This window comes from Syngnathus floridae, chromosome 3, assembly GCF_059516105.1.
Source record: "Syngnathus floridae isolate MCC-2025c chromosome 3, RoL_Sflo_1.0, whole genome shotgun sequence".
Taxonomy (NCBI): Eukaryota; Metazoa; Chordata; class Actinopteri; order Syngnathiformes; family Syngnathidae; genus Syngnathus; species Syngnathus floridae.
In genome coordinates this window covers 9578732-9600399 of record NC_142415.1, presented here as the reverse complement: position 1 = coordinate 9600399, position 21668 = coordinate 9578732, and the positions used below count along the sequence as shown (strand labels likewise).

General features: G+C 38.2%; 1 protein-coding gene across 1 annotated transcript; it reads right to left on the bottom strand.

Moving 5' to 3' along the window:
• Window positions 1–10577: 10577 nt before the first annotated feature.
• On the bottom strand, window positions 10578–20531 carry hsd17b12b (hydroxysteroid (17-beta) dehydrogenase 12b). The gene is made up of 11 exons (XM_088371710.1): window positions 20234–20531; window positions 16989–17035; window positions 16818–16893; window positions 16181–16288; window positions 15940–16004; window positions 15678–15722; window positions 15467–15501; window positions 14080–14161; window positions 12571–12636; window positions 12313–12462; window positions 10578–11731 (listed from the first exon to the last, which is right to left on the bottom strand). Exons 1-11 carry the CDS (start codon window positions 20406–20408, stop codon window positions 11624–11626), a joined length of 957 nt encoding a protein of 318 aa, XP_088227836.1. The 5' UTR covers window positions 20409–20531; the 3' UTR covers window positions 10578–11623.
• Window positions 20532–21668: the final 1137 nt, after the last annotated feature.

The following is a 21668-nucleotide window of genomic DNA, read 5'->3' as shown; positions in this document are numbered from 1 at the left end:
GGCATTGAATTCAAAATGAGAGGATATTTGCTAAAACAACAACAAAACAAACAAAAAAATGCTCATCAATTTAAATGTTAAATATCTTTTCATTGGAGTTTATAGAATTGACATATATTAAAAGGATTTTCAAACCATTGTATTTTATTTTCGCTGTATTTTATTTTACACAAGGTCCCAACATAACTGGAATTGGGGTTTGCATATTTATGTATAGCCTAACCCTATTTGAAGCTGGTAGGGGACTCGCTTCTCTATGGCAACTGTTGGCACTAAATGGTTTTGATGAGGGTTTTATTCAAAATATAAAACTGTGCTACAGTATCCTCAAATAAAAGTGGTCTCAATGAATAAAAAGTACCAAAAAATACAGGACAGAGCCAAATACATTTCAGATTTTTTTTCTTGTTTCACACCACTCATGAGCAACCTGTGAGGTCATTGCCATGTAAAAGAAGCTTCTAAAATTCATTTGCCTGTCTCTCATGCAGTGAATAAATACTATGTTATTGTACAGTGCAGAAACTTGCCAGTTATCATCCATATACCTACGTTGCTCGTAAAACAAATTCGGTGTGTAGAATTGGTGGTAAAAAAAAAATAGTATCCCATCTCAGTTCATTGCTGCATGATACGTAAAGAGTCTTATTATTTCTTCATCCTCATTCGGGAACTATTTACAAAATTGGCTCTGTACTGAGTTTGTAGGAATCTTTGCAATCTATTGCTTGAATTTCTTTTGGGAAAACAATTAATGAGTCTCATCACTCTCAAGCTTTACCAATACTAGTATTCATGCATTGCTTGAAACTGTTATCAACTAAAAGGAAATTGCCTGCTATTTCCCTTTCGCTAACCCGTTTAATATCCTTAGTAGTGTGGCTGCCTCGTCATCATTTTATCCAACAAAAAAGAATGTCTGATTGCTTTGGGGCCAACAAAGTTCCACAAAGTGTCTCAGTTGTTGACTTTGGTAAGTCAACCTTTGACGCACAAATCCTTCTCACAATCTTGTATTTGAAGTGTCAGCGGCTTCACTGATGACACATATTCAGCTCACAGTCCAGCAGACATTAATTCCTCTCAATCTTCACAGTCAATTTAGTCTTGAATGTTCCTGTCACTATGGCTAAGTCTTGGAATATGCAGTGGCAAATTATACAAATAACCTCATATTAGCAGGCAGCGCCAAATTAAGGGAACTCACCAACCTAGTAGCAATTTGTGGCGTGAAAATTGATATGGAAGTGTGAGTTCAATTGTGGTCGTGGATGTGCTCAGTGAGCAGAGTCTGGAGGGGGAGTAAGTGTGAGGTTGCATGGCACCTACACATATTACATACATATCACACTTGGCACTATTTCATCTTAGCGTAACAATCAACAAAACAAGTGAGAACATAATGGCTGCCTGCACCAGTAATAGTCTTCCCATCACTGTGACCTTTTACAAGACTCAAGTCATGGCAGCTATCAAAGTTAACAAAATGAATGACTTAAGAGAATGGTGACATTTTAATCCCTTCAGAAATTGCATGTGAATAGTGGAGATGATGAGTTCCAATCCTTGCATTGCTGTACATAACTTTGCTCTTGATTGTCTTGCAGAAAAAGACCAGTGGAATATAACTGATATCTGAAGAATGTGTGGGCTGAGCAACATAATAGCTCCCCTGTCCCAAAAGAGACCAGTTCTGTTCTTTGATTGATTTCAAATCAGATTTGTGCCGCATTTACACGCGGCTACAACAGTACAATCCAACCTAAAAGGGGAAAATAATGTTTTATGCACAAGAGCATGACTGTAGATTCTTGCCCTGCAGAATTGTATCATATTTTGCTATGCAACAGCTCTACCAAACATAGCTGAGCGTTTTCTTCCAGAACGAGATGTGAGCCAAATTTCAGAATCATTGATCTTTGCATTTCATTGATTGCATACTCTATAAATGTTTGTTGAACATGTTCAGACTGAATTATTTAACAGACTCAAATTCATGTTTGTAATATTGGCACGCCATGGTGAAATGAACTTGAATTGCACTGTATTATAAAAATTAATTTCTAATGTTTTGGAAAAAAGTTCCTTATTCCTATACTGCATTGCACAAGTCCAAGGCAGCATTAGAATTGTTGTTTTAGCAATCCTATAATGACCATATGCCAAAGTCATCAGACCCCAAAAACGCCATGTTTGTTGAGTCATTGCATCGTCAAAGAGGTGAGAGTCGTTGTCAATGCTTTAGATTGATCAATAATTTGTATAAACACCTACACATGTGGACTGATCAATAGTTTAGAATCTAAACTTTAGATCCATCCATCCATTTTCTGAAGCTTTCTGAACCTCACGTTGGGAAACATTATGAAATTTGCCAAATTGTGACATAGGATACTCACTGAAAATGAACAATGAGATTCCTTTCAACAATCTTTATGTGTAATTGTGGGACCAGACTGTTTTTTGGAAGGGTGGAGAATAATTAATTATAGTATTTCCAAATGGTTGGTGTGAAAAAGCAAGTAAAAGTGAAAATTGTATTGCAACATAGAAGCTCCTCATTGGCACACAGAGAACCTAATTAAATTGTTATTATGTGGGAAGGATACTCACTGAGCTCACACCTACTCTTCAATTGTACAGTATGATCAGAAAATTGAAGTCATTATGTTCCAGCATCTGCTATTTGATTGTATATTTGTATTCCGGGACCATTGTGTAAGAATGAATGCACATTTATAGCACAGGAATACAGCTGTTGACAAAGGTTGAAGTTTTACATGCGAGTCAGAAATGTTGAAGAGAGTGCCACAATATTTGTGCAAAAGTGGATGACTCTCATCGTGAGCGTATGACATAAACAATTTATATGTTGGGTTTGAGCAATTATGCCGTCCAAATGATCCTATTATCGTTGCTCTTTGATTATTTTCTTGTATGGTGTCATAATTCATGACATTGGAATGCATTTGGAACAGTATAGCACAACAATGTAAACAAAACAAACAAAACTGTCTATGCTAATTAATAGGCAATTATGGTGACGCAGCCCATCATCGTATCACGTCAACTGAAAGATGTGAAGTGCATCTGTATTCGTACTTTTGACTAGATATCAGCGTTAATAACAGTGTGCTCTACATGGAAATTGGATATGTAGAAGATCTGTCGCTATGTCCACTCTGCATAAATCAAGAAAAAGAACAAGGGTGCCCCAAAAAATGACCACTCGTTTGATGAATTATTCGCCACAATGGACCTCTAATGTTTAACTTTTAATTGGAACGCTTCAAGGTGGGACCTCGTAAACTCACAGCGGGAATTTGGTCTAAAGTGCAGCAATAATACCAAAGAGTTGAATTGACAATGACATAAATTAGTAACCCTAGCCTCAAAAGAATCCACAAATATAAAATGATACTATGACATGACTAATGCATTGTCTCTTGCACCAATCTTTGAATTTAAAATTCACAACCATTTTTAAAATGGTGAATTTGTGGGTTGAGAAAAGATGTTTTCCCTCCCATTCCAGCTGCCTATTGAGTTTAACTTATTCAGTGCCATTGACGGTTATAAATTTCATAAGAAAGGGCAATGCTATTATATACCATCAACTCCCCCCAAAAATTGTGTGAATGCTTGACACAACAAACCCATTCATATATTCATTCATCTTCCATACCGCCCCTCCTCACGATGCGCCTATCCCAGCAGTCCTCCACACCCATCTCATAATTAAAAACCACCAAGAAAAGACAAAAGCACTTAAGAGTCCATGTGAAACATGACATGATGCAACAGATGCGACAAACACCAAAAGAGAGCGAAAGCCTCGAGGTTCTCCTAAATAGGAAGTGGGATTGATGCCCAGCGTGTGAAACAGACCACCTACGGGCTAGAAAAGAGGAGACATGGCCTCCTCCTCTAATCAATCGACGGAAGGAAGAAGAAAGAATCCAGACATAACAATTCACAACAAGCAGATGGTAACGTGTCGGCGTGAAATAAATAAACACAAACTAGGTAATCCAGCATCCTTTTAGATCTTAGAACAGAGACATAGGAGAGTGGATCAGTGATGTCGCTGTTTTAAGATACATCAGTACTGAAAGCAGCTGCACTCAGTGCTTTCATTGAAGATGAGTAGTACCCAATTCAGTTCAAAAGAAGCGCATAGAAAATACCACTGGTATGCTGCACAACCTCTTCAAGTTCCTCTCTCCAAGTATTCCCATTCAACAACAACTATTGTGAATGAGAAAGTTCATGCCTCAGAAAACTTCTAAGGATGGATTGTTCGGGGGACAATTCACCCTCCCAAAGTTGACAATGTAAGCGGAGAAAAGGGTAAGGGATTGGATATCCGCGTAATCAGAAGCGAGGCGTAATCATTTGCGTATAAACTGTAGATAAAAATCAGGTGATATCTTTAAATGTGATTACAGCCTATAGGAAGAAAATTTTAATTGGGCATTAAGACCTGCCGTGTAAAAACAACCTTTCCGATTTCACTTGCAGGCCGGGATTTCAAAGCGACTACGGGCAGAAGTGATTTCAGGTAGGATGACAGTTAGACCAGGAAGTATGGGCTCAGTGTGACAGAAATGCTCATGGAAGCACTATGGCCAAGGCGTTAAGTGCAAATCTTTCCACTGGGACACAGGATGGGTCAAATCCCCCCACTCACCCGTGTGACATTGCTGCGTCCCTAATTAGGCGTTCTGACTGAAGCGCTAGACACAGTTCCATCTTTGCAGTCCTGGCAAGCTGTGAAGAGAAGGAGTCAAGCTCAGTGTGTGACCTCTGCGAGTCATCCTGTCACTCCAGCTGTCAACGCCGCAGATGCCCCAACAAATATGATGCTGAAAGTAGCTGCCAAGCAAGGCGCCCTTGCTGCCATCGCATGCGCATTTGCCACTGCAACTCACAAGAGACATTAAATAAAAGATCTAAGAGGTCGCCTCAGAGTACTGTATTAGCCATGAGTGAGGAGACGTCATGAAAAGATGTGGAAAAACAGACGAGGTTAAAGAGATACCCTCTATACAAAAAGCTGTGTTCCGGTGACCGGGATCACCTCAGCATGCACAAAAGTAGCCACCTCCAAGGTAGGCGTTGACGTGCTCTGATCCGCTGCGTGACTCACAGCAGGTATCCGTGTCAGAGCTCACCGAACCTGTGGGGGGAGGAGCTTCCTCCGTTGCATGGTTAGGTTTTTTTATTTATGTTTTTTTAAATCACCTCTTTGTTGTGTATGCCAATATAAAGCTGGTGTTGCTATGAAAATCATTGTTAAAAGAAAACCCCAATCTTAAAATTTGGGGTTTGTCCTATAATTTCCATTTTTCTATTCCAGCTTTCAACTCTTCATCTCATTCCTGTTTGTTATTTTTAAATTTCAAAAATAAAAACTTTAAATAATCACCGTATTACAATTCTTTGAAAAATAATTCAAAATAGAATTCAAAATACATACCAAACTAAAGATTTCTTTATTTACATTTCCCTTTTTAGTTAGTAGTTCTGAAAGGCTCTTTTCATTGTCAACAACAGTAAAAAAATTGTACAGGACAAGCCCACCTGGTCACAAAGTCTTCCCAAGTGCCATTGTCAGCAATTCCATTCAAAATTTCGGGTAGGAATTTTCAAGGTAGTACGAATTATTATTATTACAATAGCAAGACTGTTTGTGAACCAAAAGTAGTGTCTGAAACAATCATATTTTTTCTTCTTAAGTGTTATTCATAAATCAAGGTTCTATTGTACAAAATATTACCAATAATTGCGACTAGTTCATGGTCAAGTGTTATTCTGTAGACTCTGGGTAGATCAGATTGACACGCCAGCGTGCACAGGAGATGCTGAAATCGTATTGGACAAAAAAAATCTCAACCACATACTATGTAGTGGAAGCAGTGTAGCCAAGAGAAACTTTACAAAATTCTGAAAATAAAAATCAACAAATCACAACTATTTCCTCAAATAAATATTACAGTTTAGCTGGTAAATATACAAAGTGCTTAGAGTGGCGTTAAAGCCAGCAGAGGTCTTGCCTGCCCTGATCGTCCATTACCGAGATACTTTTTGAACGGTTTCTTCCTTCTCCCATCAAGTCAGTCAGATGCTTTTCTCAGTTGGTAAGGAAAAATGTGTCACTGATTGACTGTTAAACTCAAGGTGGCAGTCAGGGCGGTGATTTAGGTCATTCAGTTTTGCACTGACTTGCACATAAATCAACTAATCTCAGAGGTAGAGCTTTGCATGGAGGCGGATAACAAAATACCAAGTCACCTGAAGGAATGTTAGTGCTGATTTCCTTTGTCCAGCTCCTCTGTGTTTAGTCCTAACATACAAGGCTATTGATCGATGTACAAGGCGCTCTTTTATGTCTTTGAAAGACAGGCTGTAAATTAACTGCAGCGTCTAACTCGTCAAATCAAAATGATTAAAGCAACCTTGAAAGGAGAACTTATTATGATTTCCGCTGTGGTTTAATTTCCTAATAGCGTAAAACAATGATCACACCATGTACTGGATGACAAAGTGATTGCAGTCAAAACCTGAATATGTTCATAGAAAACATAAATGTGCATCCTAAATATTTAACTTTTGTAACCCTTAAACAAACATCACCTAATCAATCAACCAGTTACTGTTAATGTAAGCAGTAACACAACATGAGTGGTGTCTCGGGTGGTCCATCAATATTATAGATCAATGAAGTAGGTCATCTGCAATCCCCCTAACAATGGCAGGAACACTGTTTTCTCCTTGTTAAAGCCCGTGTGCATTCAAAATGATTCTAATGTCGTCATTTTATGGCAGAATTACAGCAGTCCAATATTGTTTTATGTGATGAGGTAGCAGTGCGTAGAGCTTAGCTGCAGGCAGGGTCTTGACTTGCCAGACAGACAGAGGAAGGTAAAGCTTACAAGTCTGGACTGTGACAGCCTGGGGGATGAGGGATACATGAGACTAGAAATAATTGTCGTCACCTGTTAATGCACCGTAAATTGTTTGGCAAAGATCTACAGCAATATATGTTCCTTTTCCCGTGAGTCATACTAAACCAAGGACTGTGCTGGAACATGTAGTAGGTGTCATACGGACGTGACAAAAAGAAATGAAAAAAAATGTGGATTAGATAGCAACTGTCTGGTGTTTCTATTTTTTTTTTTTCATTTTAATTGCAATTTGTCTTCCAACTGCAATGCTATAAATCACACGGACAGCAGAAATCATTAATAGGATGAAATTATTGAGAAACTGGCTTCAATGTCTGTAACTGGTCACTTGAGGCAATGATGAGACGGCAGACACAACAGGATCTGTAAAGGTGAAACCAAGTCTATAGAGAGATAAATAGATGGATGCCTGGATGGATGGATGGATGGATGGATGGATGGATGGATGGATGGATGGATGGATGGATGGATGGATGGATGGATGGATGGATGGATGGATGGATGGATGGATGGATGGATGGATGGATGGATGGATGGATGGATGGATGGATGGATGGATGGATGGATGGATGGATGGATGGATATAGATATGAAGTATATGTATGTGTATGTGACAAACTTGTTTGGTGGTGTGTAAAGACACATGTGCAGTGACCGCCACATAAACTTTACCTAAAGTGATCAAGGGCTATGCTATATAAATGAATATCATAAAGAATAGGGAGCCTAATTCATCAATGTTAAGATGCAGTCAAGCTAGACTATTGCAGGAATTGTTGTAGTGACGTGTGCTTTCTGTTTAGAAGTGTATCAACAGTGCCACCACATGGAAAACCTTGAAAAATAGCTTGCTGGAGACTTCACATTTTACACATTGCTTCATTCAATACCAACATAAAAAATTGTGTGAGGTCTTTCATTTAATTGTATATATTTTTTGTCTGACAAAGAACACAGCCAACCAGTGTGATGTAAATGTATTGAATGCAGTGTCAAATCCACAGGCAAAGCATTAGGAAAATTAAAGTTTCAGCCATTTTATTAGACAATTTATGACATCGTATAGGCCTATAAATATTAATTCACGTTGATTAGTTCATTCCTTGTATGCAAGAAAGAGTTGGCGAACAGCAAACAATTACAAAGCAAACAACAAAAGAAACATTTGCCAGGAACTCTCTTCTGTCTGTCTTGTCCCTTAAGACTTCCATTTTTTCTGGAGGCATACCCAATGCCACATTTGAAGGATGCTACCCTCGATTAGCAAGAGAGGATACATGGGTGAAATCGGCACCATCTGTAGCCATAACAGACTCATGTGCAATTCCAAAATGCAGGGAAACGTACAAGGTCAAAGGCTCATCTGGTGCTCCTCCTCAGGCTTTCCAAGGTCTGCAGGAAACAACGCTGGGCCTGATCCTCCTCCAAAGTGGAGCAGTCGTCGTCCTCCTCTTCTTTAATGATCCCACACTGTAGGCAGCGAAGGCGAGGTTCACGTTGTCCTGCCCTGCAGACACAAGCCGTGGCCAGAGGCTGGGGGAACTCTTCCATCACTAGAGGCAGCAGATGGGCAGGGATCGTATCCATGCGGGTCGCCATGGTGAACCGATATGCGGACAGCAAGCGTTTGCAAAAGCTGTTATCTTGTAGGGTCGCTGCTGTTGCTTTCAATCCTCAGTTTAGTGAGGCCAAAATGATGAAAGTAAGAATAAAAAGGATGAATCTAATTGTGTCCAGGATGTGTTGTTGGTTGAAAGATAAAAAGGGAGACCCTGTCCCCTTCTCTGAAAATTATGAAAATGGGATTTCTGGCAGCAATTTTGTGTGCATTTGAGCAAACTGTGTCCACGACTACCAATGAGCATCTCTTTATACACAGCTCTGCAAACCACCCATTTCTTCCTATGGGCATCCCCCCACGTACAACGCTTCTCTCACTCCTACATCCTCTGTGATGACACATTTCCGGCACTTTCCATCCCAGTGCGCCGGAATCGTCTCTCAGAAACTGTTGGCATGGGAACCACACAGCAACGCTTGAGAGGAATGAAGAAAAAGCAAATGATTAGTATGGACATTGGCAATGACGATAAGAAAAAGTCACTGAAAGGAATTAAAAATGCTAAAAAGTAATTCTAACATCCTAACTAATCAAAGAATCACGCAGCTGCATTGTCATTCTAAAATGTAATTATGCTGAATTCTAAAAGCAAAGGGTTTGTGAAAATTATGAAAGGCTAATAAAAAATGCAATAAATATACGAAACAACTATGACATTTTAAACCATTAAACAGAGTGTTGATTATTTCCATTTAATGGATGGAGTGTTTCACAGGTTGTTACGTGCAAATAGTTCCTCCTGTGTGTAGGTGTTAGATGAATACTGTAAGCGGCACAAATATCTGTTATGACATAACTTTGAATGTGATGGAAATGGGTCAAGAATTATGGGTCACAAAAAACATTTGGACACAGTGAAACAGGCTAACTGAACCAGAGCGGCCTTTTATGCGAAATAACAAAACGAGCCAACTGACTTTCATCTTGTCATAAATTTCAACACACTGATCAACAGCAAATTTGAACAGATATTTTTACCCTGATTTCAAAAAAATTCTTTTGTGTTCTTGTTGTTGTACATCAGGGCTTTGAGAGATTTGTATTTTGCCTTTGACCTATAAAAGCTCGCGCAGTAGTTTCAGACAAAAATCCACCACTGGCTGAACCTAACCCTTAATTCATAATTAAATATATTTCTATATTACTATTATTAGTGTTTTATTAGTTATTATTAATGTAGTGTATTATTATTATATATAAAAAACAAGGCCAGATTTGGGATCAGCCCCCCTTCCCCTAAAAATGCATCTAGAAAAAGTTACTTGGAAATCTCTGATTTACCAAAACAAAGGGTAAAAACATGATGACTAGTGTTATTGGTGAATCACTGCAAAATTGCATAAGTGAGATGATGATCTAATGTTCAAAATAAATGAGCACACGACACATTTGTTGCTTAGGGGGGACCAATAAAAAAGAGGCAAATGCTACTCTATAGACAGGAGATGGTTATTTGCAGCATGAGTGGGGGAAAAATTTATCAATGGTGTGATTTTCACTCACTGACATCAGACAAGAGTGTTAGACCCATCTAAAAATGTATACTTAGCACTTCATCTTACAGTGACAGAGTGAACACCTTTTGTGGATGTTTTGAGTCCTCCTGTATTATCTCAATTCCTGGATCTGTGACATTTTAAAGGTCACACTGCATTTTCAAGCAGGTTCTTTCAACTACTTTCTCCACAGAGAAAATAACATTCAAGCTTGTTATTTGTCAAGCAACAAAACCCATCATATGGTCTCATATTTGTCCTGCCAGCTGGAGTAAAATCCAGCAATGCCTTTTCCAACTGCTCTATTCCCACAGCAACAAAGCAGAGCCACAAAGAAAATCTGGCAATTTTCTGTAACAAATTACAAAACACACACACAAACCACTTGCCTCTTTTTTAGGAGTAGACTGACATTTCTGCACAAATTTACCCAAAAGCTTTACAGAATGTTGAGTGTTTTAATGTATGAGGAAATTAAAAACATGAATCCACTTGACCATTTCACCCAAATATTTTAATATTGACTTTGATGCTCACTCAAGTGCATAAGACACCGGTCCTTTTTTTTTTTTTTACAGGCCCAAAAGGTTACAACTCTCAGTGTGACAATTTTGAAATTTCCCCCCAACTGTGTAAGATCAACAATGATTGCAAGTAATACTTAAAGTTGAATTATTTAGAACATGACTGTTTTCATGTCGTCAATGCAGGGAAAGAAAACATACAGCATGTGTCTTTGGATGCGGCTTATTTTAATAAGACAGATCGTTTATGTATCATGTAAGTAAAGTGTCTCTGTCCTCATAAAAACGTTTTGATTCAACCAATCAAAAATGTTTACATAAAGGTGCAGATTAGGCTACTTACTGTAGTGTAGCACCTCATTGCACCATATTGCATTAATGTCAGCACTTGAGGAAATATTTTTTTTTTAATCAATCATTTATTTGTATTAGATCTCGTTAGATTGTGTACAAGTACCATTTGTTTCTTGTTTTCATTGGTTTGTCAGATAAATACAAACCTAAATCAAACATCACATTTCAGGGCAGGAAGCAATCCTAGAGAGTCCGTAACCAAAATGGAAAAATACCACAGCAAGTTTGAGTCAGTGATAAGAAGTCTATGTGGAGGTCCACATCACAAAAGAAAATAAGTGGCAGAAAAACTCTCCAGATTATTTTTTCATTTTTAAGTGCTTTGTTAGAAATGTTGAAAATGTCAACATGAAGACATTTCAGTCAAAAATGTTTTTTTATGCATCTGTGAATTACAACCTGTCATTATTAGGAGTGCAGAGTTGTGCAAGCCAAGATGTAAATTCAAAACTATTTTCAATTGGTTGATTAAAGCTGAAAACAAATAATGCGCAGTGATAGGGCTGCCTTGCATTATCTATGACGTGCACTTTCTGAGGGCAAGGGAAAATTGTCTCCCCAGCAACTGCCAGATTTTGCTCTTCTTGGTCCATGGTGATGATGATGATGGGAGTCAGAAGAGGCATGAGCACAGCTGGTCCGCTCCCGGCCGCCACTGAGCTAGCCCTGCTTCTGCTTCTTGAGGTAACGAGCACGCTGAGACAAAGTCACTCCCATCATGTGTCTGCTGAGAATACTGGCAGGGAGCAGAGCTGTAGTCACCCAGCCCTGCAGAGAGAAATTACACAGTCAGCTGGTGGCATTTACAAATAACAAATTTACATTCATTAATGATTCTCAACCTACAGGAGGAACAACTGCTACAACAAGGGTACTTTTGTGAACGAAACACTGGGCAAAATAAGACAGTCCATTTGTTTTTCCACTCTGGTAATCAATTGGGGGTAAAACAAGACACAATGCTGCTTGGTTGAGCAGATTTAGGTTTTACCTGAACAATTAAGATGCTCTCGGCTCACATTTGACTGGATTCAATTACTGCTTTAACCTTTTCTTTACAGAATTAATTATATTGTAACCCTGATCAAGTGAAACCAACAAATCTGAGACCAATGAGGCAACAATCCACGATAATAAATGATTAGCGATCCAAATAATTTTGATGATTTAAAATGACATTATCTGTAAACAGTAAAAATATTTAACTTAAAGTCAAACCAGAGGAAAATTACATTTGGATCAAGTGTTCTCAATCACATACTGATTTGATGCCTTAAAGTGGGAGGAAGTATGATAACCAGAGTGACAACTCCAGGTTGTTGTTTTTTTTTTTCTCAAATTGGCTGTACCATGATGGCATGAGGCAGGTAACCATTGGTTTGCGTCTGGAGGCCCACAGTGTTGAGCTCAGCGGCGACATAGCGCTCCGGACTCGGCTTGTCTAGCGTGGCCCTTCGGATTTTACTCAGCTTGGTTGCCACAAAAAATGGCAGAACACTCTGCAGAGAGGAAATTTTCAAGTTCATAACAAATTACCAATGTCTTATATTAAATATGTTTTTATTTATAGTAAACATGAAAAAACAACAATAAACAACTCAACAAACCTGGATGATGATCCCTTTGCTTTTGTACTCAGCTTGCAACCCTCGTGAAAAGAAGTCCACAAATGCCTATAAAACACAAATATAAACTGATTACAAATTATTACACACGGGGATAATATTGCTGTTATTGTTGATGATTCATGAAATTTTACATAGACCAACTGACAGATTAAGTGGTGCATGTCCCCTCTGGTCTAATTATTTTCAATCTTTACTCGGGGGAGTATAATTTTGGTCCAGGCCTGCTTTATGAGTTGGTTCAATAATTCTGATGAACAACACTTGAAAAGATATGTTTGATTTGCATTGGTTAATTTTCATTACACAGGGTCCGACATCAAGCCTTTTTGGGTGATGGCCGTGACAATGCTTAAAATTCATAATCATATAGTATGTAGTACGTTTACCTATGGATGAAATAGTACAGCGTGTAGTTTCATTGGTCAAAATGCACATGAGAAAAGATGCCTGATTTAAGTGGACAGCACAAAACCTTTTACTATTAGAAAATAAAAGCATGAATGTATTGATTGTATCAATTTATTCAGGAAATTTCTACTGGTGGCCCAGTCGGTCAAGCAACAGCTAAGTGGCCCAAGAGTCATGTGGTGCACCGGGCCATCAATAATGTCGAGCTGTGTTGCATTTTTATTTTTCATTACTTTTGTCAGTTTCAAATTATTTCTGTGACCAGTGTTTTTTTTTTTTTTTTTAAATTTGTTTTTATTACCAGCGGGTCGGTACCAACAAGAAAATAAAATGCAAAATATGCTTTGAACCAGGTTGTGTAATTGATATTTTGAATTTGACCATACTGACAGTTTAATTCATCTATCCATTCCTTTTCTATGCCTCTTATCCTCATGCTTTTAATATGTGGTTAATATCACACCCACATAATGTCCGAGCACGTACGTTTCATCCTGTTCTGATCTTAGTCTACATCAAAGAGTAAATCTTTTTTTCATCCTCTGGATAAGTGCGTGTTCTTCTTGTAGTTATCTTGGAGTTGAGAAAAACAGGAACAGGACATATCCTGTTAAAAGTCTAGCAGCAAGACATTATAAATACAAGGTTGATTCTTGACTGTTGCTGTTCTGTCAAAAAGAAATGGTGTGAAAACTGGATGTCAAAATGTCTTATGCTCTATATACAATCCCATCATTAGTTCAAATCCAGGGAGCCTGGAACCTTTCCCAACTGGCTTTGGGTGATAATTGGGCAATAATTGCTTCTAATACCTTTTGTGTCATTTTCTCCTGTTGACCTTGGAAGTACCAGGTACTCTTGTACTACCACACAGTACGTATGATCCTCCCAATGCTGATGAAACCCCTCACAAGCCCCTCTTACTGTACTCTCTCCTACAGTCATGGAGGCATAAGTATGACTGCACACTGCCTCATTTTGACTTTTGTTCTTGCTTTAATGTAGTTGTAATAAAACATTGTTATATTGAGAATTTAAGCCACTTAATTTTACATATGGATTTTGCAATAACTGCTTCACCTTGGATGCAGAGTAGACTGTCAGCAGAGGAACTGGATACAAGCCACTGGCAGAAGAGATGTTGAGGATAGCGCCCTTCTTCCTGAAATCATACAATAAGTTCATGTTATTTAACTTTGAACCACAAAAAAGAAAGTATACAAAATAATTGATACATGCAATAAACTCTTAAGAAAACAGGGGTTGTGTATGAGGGCTTGGCGATTATGGAAAAAGAATGATTTTATTCAACTACCAAAACTCAACAAATCAGCACTACCATCGAAGCCTCATGCCCACTGATCTATGCATATTGAACACTTTATTTAAAACACTATTATTTTCTAGCTATAATGTGCAATTTAATCCTAATGCATTTTAATTTTGCTGCATTGCATCTTTCCACACATTAAAACTGAATAAGAATCTCCCCCATCTCGGTGGTATGGATTTATCTTAATTACTAGTTGTTCCATCTTTATTTTGACAAATATTGCGACTTACTGGTATAACCACTAGTGAGAAAGAAAAAAAAAAGACAGACTAAGCCAGAAAGTGGGTTTTCATCCGTCTCTGTAATCGTCCCTAACCGCGTCAATTACCGACTAACAGAAACACGGCTGTCTTGTCTTCCATGTGTAATCCGCCAATGCAGACCAAATCTGACATATCATGACGCGCTGCGTGACTCGTGTGGTGTTTGTATGCGGGGGAGTGACTTTACTTAGCTTCAAGTTGACAAGAGGAGGAGCACTTTCCTCCGTCAAAGACACGGCCAGTCAATCTGGTAACCAGACAGTGGTTGTGTTGGCAGCTAAATGCTATCTCGGCTGCCACTTAAGTAGTTGTAAACCATTCAATCCACTCAGATGATACCCCCAGCTGATTAAGAAAGCTGGCTGTCACAGCAGTGTCTTATAAAAGTTTTCGAATAACCCGGAAGTGGGTCCTGTGAATAGTAAATTAGCCAGCTAATGAGGTTTAAAGCTTTATGATAGTGTATAATGAAACCTTGGCATTTATTGGGTTTGGATTATGACTTTGTTTTGTTGTTCTGCATTTTTTTCGGACTGACGATTGACAGACCGGTGAAGGACGCCCTATTCAATGACAAGGACGGACGGGGGACAACTATATAATGAATAAGGACGGCGGAAGGAGGGGCGAAAGGGTGCTGAAGTCCTGGACGAAGGATGGAGGACGGACCGGCAAAATTTTGTCTCTGGTCCTTTCTGCGAGAACCGTGCACAAGAATCCTGATTAGTTATTGTTATTTACAAACATGGAAAGGGGTCTGTAGTTTGGGAGCTATCCGACTAAATGCACAAGCCACGGTAAACAACGGCTACAGTGGCAAATGTTCATTTGTAAAATTGTTGGCTTGAGCAAAAAAACAAAGATCTCTCACCTCTCAGCCATTTGAGGCAGAACAAGTCTTGTCATCTGGTAGTGTGGCAAAGAGAAAATAAAATGTCAACAAGTGAAAACAATCAGAAATACAAAAACAAGGATCAAAATCTGTTGAAGTGCTTGTCCATTTGTCAGTGCACGTGTGTGACCAAACAAGCCATGACAAATTATGACTTTTTTCAAACAGGATTTGACTTTACAGCACTTACCTGGCACACTGATGTTATGTTGACATTCACCAGCGTGTCAATGAACTGGAAAAAGGATAACAGAGCAAGACATTAAATGCGTGCATTTGTACATAGAAACGTGGTATCCAGTGCGAATGATACAGACCCGAAGATAACACACTGAAAATGAATGCTTCATATGCAAATTATGTCTGCAGTGTGAACAAAACTTTTGCTTCCTTCATAGATGCATGAATCATTCATGGGCAACTAGAGACAAATGATTGGGACGCTAACTTACAGTATCGAGACTGGGGACGCTGAGGAAGAATTCTGGGTAAGAATAAGATATTCCAACATTGTTCACTGTTGACATACAAAAAAGATTCAAGATTCAGTCATTATTTTTCCCCAATGCAACCAGAAGGGGGCAGCAGAAGACTAAAAAGAAAACATTTGCTGGCAATAGAATTATGGACAAAACATATTCATAAGAGCAGATGTTGATTCAAACTGTTCCAGACGTGAAGGTCGGATCTTACCCAACACTCCAATCTCCAGTTCTGCAAGTGCATCTTCAATCTTGGAGTAAATGTTGACTGAACTGAAATCTGCTGCAATGGTTTTTGTCTCCACACCACATTTTCTCTCTGTGGGTATGAAGAAGCACGTGCATGTTCAGAACTATAAATGTTAGGGACCATCATCACATTTATACCATGAGCAAGTGCGCCCAAAAATCTGACTGCTATTGTGTATGTGTGCGAATAAATGCATCCAAAGAGAACCTAAAGAAATAGTTCTTAGTCTATGAGGAAAACTCTCCTAGAAGAGGCTGAGTAAATTTTGGCGTACATATCCATGACATTCTGCGAAAACTCTCTTTTAAATGACAGGACTCTATTTAGAACATGTATTTTCATTACTCACCTTTACTTTTGGTAAAAGTTGAATATTTCAAATTCTTTGGATCAGACTATGTGGTCGTAACTAATAAATGTTGTGCAGCCCACATTTTTTTGTTGCATTCCCCTGATTGAAATGTAAATGTTGTATGTATTCCATTGGTAAATTAAACTAGATACTGCTGGGAAAAATATTAGTTGAAAAAAAATATATAAATTCATTTAAATTTTAGAAATATAAATGACTGGAGGTTTTATGAACTTTATTCCTTACCAATTGCTTTGGAAACTTCATCCAGCTTCTCTTGAGAACGACTAATCAGCACAATGGAGAAGCCCCTGCGTGCCAGCTAAGAAAATTACAGCATAGAAATTAGGCCTGTTAGTTGGATAATGTCGAAATTATACTACACATAGGCATAAATGTGTGCGTGTGTGTGTATACCTCCTCTGCATAGGCTTTGCCGATACCATCTGTTGCTCCCGTCACAACTGAGAACAAAAATAATAATGTGACTAAGAAGACCTCATTTCAAATCATTTTGTAAAGTCACATAACATGGAAAGAATGTACTCAATCTACAATAAAACTGCTCTTGGACATTATATTACAATAAAGCAGAGAACGAAACAGAGCCCATGTAATCTACCATTTTAATAACAGTGCATTTTAGCGAGACATACGTACGTGTTTAATTTTACTTGCCTCTAGCAGCGTTCTAGATTCTACTGAGTAGCAATTGACTTTTAGGATGAGAAAAATAAACATACTGTACGTTGAATTTATGCCATGTAAAAGGATCCCACAGCTATTGTCTACTTTCGAGCTCATGTGGGCTTTTTGATTTACATTCACTAAAGAAAATAATACCAAAACAGAAAGAAAATAGTATAGTTTGCCAAAATAAATCTGTTAATGCTGAAACACGAATGTGTAGGGGTCGGCCGTACTACCAACATCAGAGTGTAGCTATTTTTATTCTTATTGCTGCGGCTAAAACACAGAATTGTGTTCTTTACAATCCTCTCTTTTTTAACCACTACATAGCCTCGGTTGTTTCCATCTCTTGTCATTGTGGTCGTTTAGAGTATAGATGGTGGCAAGCATTCTCCAGGGCTGCAGTGCGATCAAACATAAGTGAGAGAGGGGGACCGTGAAAGAGAAAACGACAAACATCAACACAGGAGATCCTAGGGGCAGCTAAAAATAGAACAGAGAAGAGGAGTGGGAGAGCGTCTGCAAGCGCAATGAGAGGGAAACAGATGAAAGGTTATTTTAAGACGTTTTTCAAAATAAACAGTTACATGGATGGACGAGGGGAAACATTTTTGGCCAGCTGACTTTTTTTTTCCCAATCCGAATTTACAGTTGATTAGCAAAAAAAAAATCAATTCACTAAGAAAGGCAACTGTGATTTTTTTTAAATATTTAATCATTTAAATCATTAATTCATTAATCAAATAATTATTTAATCATCAAAACAATTAACATTGACTTCATAGAGCCAATATTAGGAAGTCAGGTTGCAAGCTTGTATTATGACACCAAAAAATAATGCTATTATTGGTATTTATTTACATTTCCTGATCTACGCAAGGCAAATGAGAACCAATATTCATTTGCAAGGCTGAATTTGTAGCAGATAGTAAAGTAAAACAAGAAAAATATTTTGCTAGACAGATTTGAAGGAAAATGTGTTTTATTACGTTCCACTGTCAGAGCAAAGATGTTTGGGGAAGTAATGGAATTTCTGTTGATAACAGAGGGAACGATTCAAATCGAAACCTCGAGTGAAGCACTGGCTGAATTGGGCTCAGAATGGACTCTCTATCAGGAACAGAAGCATCACTGTATTAAACTCCGTGCTCATGTTCAAGCCACTGCACTGACACAATGTGAAACAATGGCGAGTGGTGTCACAACACACTCCACAAATGCAGCAGACGAGCTGCACCGATGTTGCTATTACGGGTGTGCAACTTTCAACAAAAGACAATTTGATATCAACTAAAAAAGAAAATAAGCCAGGTAAGTTTTGCAGAGTACAGAGCTAAGAACTTTTAAAAATTCACTTCCAGAACAATTTGCCTGAATTTTCTTTTCCTTTTTTTTTTTAATTACGTCTGGAACATGACAGTCAATTGGGATAGTCAGGATACATAAATTCTGCATGCTGTTCAATTGTACAACATTACTCTATAAGCACAATTGGTAATAAATTATGGCTTCATTAGTTATTGTGGAGAGAGACGTGTAATACTTTTTATTACCAAGATGGGAGTATAAAAGAAATTAAAATGGTGAATTGTATTACATTTTGAATGCCCTAGTGAGGATAAGCGGTTTAGAGAATAAGCTAACCTAAAACTTGGATGTCACAGTGATCATCCGGAATGCTCTCAATGGATTTGCGATTATATTGAGTGTTCATATTGGTCCACAAAAGTCAGGAATCCAACAGTCGGCAGAAAATTCTCATCCATGCAAGTAACAAAAAAAAGGTAACAAAAATCTGCGCAAAAGAATTTGTGAATGCCAAATTGCAAATGTGTGTATTCACTGTATAGCCAATGACTATACAAAGTGCATCATAGCCACTCTCTCACACGTAACTGATGAACCAGGACGCCAAGGATCCAAGCCCTGATGTGAAACTTTATGAATGGCTCAATTCCTGTTACATAATAAAGCTGTCGGCTCAATCGCAACCACTTGAGTCAGCCAAAGTTTGTGAATGAGGACGCAAACGAGGCTAACGGGCTCCTTTGCCTCACTGCACACTCTGACTTGCTCTGCATGCGTAATCAAAAATGTAAAAAAAAAAAAAAAAAAAATTGCCAACTTCTATTTTTAGCCTCACAAAAAGAAATTAAAGACGACCTCAACTCACACGCTCAAGATTGTCGGTTTCTCCAGCAGACTAATGTGCATTAAACAGATTGATGATTGTATTATTCATCTTATTACATCAGCAAGAAAATGTTTTGATTTTTTACATTTAGTGGTCCATTAGCGGAATTTAGGTTTATGCACCACGGCAAGCCTTTCAAGGATCCTGCACCTTGAAGTTTGTGGGACTCCAGAGGCACCAGCAGCTTCAAATACCTGTTTGCTGGTTTGTAATGGCATTGTAGCAGCTGCTCTCTTTGCCTGGCAGAAACCTTCCTCATTCTGCCTTTATCTGCCCAAACCTATCTGTGCGCTGGATCAGCCACAAACATCTTTACAGTACGATGGTCACACTCAAGTTTATGTGAAATATCTAATTTTTCATACCTTGTCCAAAAGCATTGCACCATTTGATGATTTTCGGCAGCTGACTGATCCTTTTTATTTCCCATGTTGCAAGAAACCTGTGGCCTGCTTAATAATGTGGAACATCATCCTGGTCGTTTTCCTTTAATTGGTGCTTACCTGGCAGACTAATTTTCAAAGGTGTCTGAAATTTATGATCATTCATCATCTAGATGTATATACCTTGGGTTATTGGCATATTCAATCATCATAATTGGTATTTTTTCACACGATTTTTAACTTGCAAGTGTCTCAACAAAATGTTTAAGTGACTTATTATTATTAATATTACTATTTATATTTTCATTAAATCAAAGAACAAATGTTACACATGCATTCAAGAAATAAACCAAATAAATAAAACACACACAGACACACATACAACTACTACTCACCGGCCCATTTGCCAAGTTTAGCGGGTGATACCAGCTTCCCGTTGCCCAGCACCCACACCTTGATCCCGGCCAGCAGCCGATAAACGGAACACACCGACAGCCAGGCCGCGGTCACAGCTCCGAGCCAGAACAGCGGCGTCTCCACGGCCCGAAACACATGTTCAGTGGGGATCATGCTTGCCCAAAAACGCACACCGATTGTGCTTATTAATAAGTAAGCGTGTCTCGTAGTGAACAAAGTGCAAGTAAATTGACACGGGATGTAGTATGTAACTTCCGGGTTGGTCGTAATCGACGTGTGATTGGATATTTTTCTTCTTCTGATATTTATTCCAACATTATATACCAACAATCGTAAACATTACTGTCCTCTGCTGCTCATTATGGTCTCCAACCAAATGCGTAGTGTCAAAGTTAGCAGGGATATTGCAAACATTTTTTGAATTGTTACCAATTCATAGGGGGTAGTTATACTCCACTTCCAAGGGAAATCATGATTGATTTTTATACTGCTCATTGTTACGTCAGAATTAATGGAAAGTGACCGAGTGGTATGGGAAATGGAAGGATGGTTGAATGAATGGCTTATGTATTTTTACATTAATACAACAACACACAAAATACATTAAAAAAAATTGAGCCACCCCTCCACCACATTCACCTTCTTGTATATGTGCGGTGTAGCACCCAAACTGGCAGGGATGATGTTACAGCCACAAGAGGGTAGTGCAGATCAAGTTTATATAGAAAGAAATCTTGAAACAGTGTTCTCTGAAAAATCTGAAGGCAAAAAGCAAAAAGATGCGTTCAAATTAAGTTGAAAGAAAAATCAACTAATATTATCTTGTCAAACATTTCAAAGAATTAAATCGTTTTTATCTAATCTGCCCCAAATGTTTGCAATGAGATAGTTTATTGACCTCAAGAAAGCGTTTGACACCATAAACCACAAATCTTAATGGAAAAAAATGGAACAGTATAAAAGTACAGAATCATAGGGATGGAACTTCAATGGCTGAAGAGTGACAGGAACCAATTTGCACGCGTGGGTGAGGCCCCATCTCGTCCGACAGACAAAAACCTATATGATTGCAGATAAGATCGTGTAACTCAGAAAAAAATGTTGTTAAAATATGATGCATTTTTCCCCTGCTGAGGCCACTCAAACAGATTTAAGGGGGGGAAATTTGGAATTTGAAAGAGTGTATGAGAACCAATTTTTATGTGTAATACAACATAGTTGCCAACAAACTATATTGGAAATCCAGATAAATCAAGTAAGGTTAAAAAAAAAAAATCCAGAATTACTGTATTAATTAAGAGCATTGGTGTGTTAATAAATGTTCTTAACCATAGAACTATAAAAACTGTTTTATTGTGGATTTATTTTACTCTGTTTAACTTACGTTGTGCTGCCAGCAAAAAAAAAAAAAAG

Bases quoted from the DNA above. Each gene is read 5' to 3' on its own strand.
- hsd17b12b (XM_088371710.1), bottom strand. From the start codon at position 20,408: ATGATCCCCACTGAACATGTGTTTCGGGCCGTGGAGACGCCGCTGTTC. The intron at 16,894-16,988 runs GTATACACACAC...TAATTTTCTTAG, and splicing joins GCAAAGCCTATGCAGAGGAG to CTGGCACGCAGGGGCTTCTC. The intron at 15,723-15,939 runs GTAAGTTAGCGT...TCCTTTTTCCAG, and splicing joins GCGTCCCCAGTCTCGATACT to TTCATTGACACGCTGGTGAA.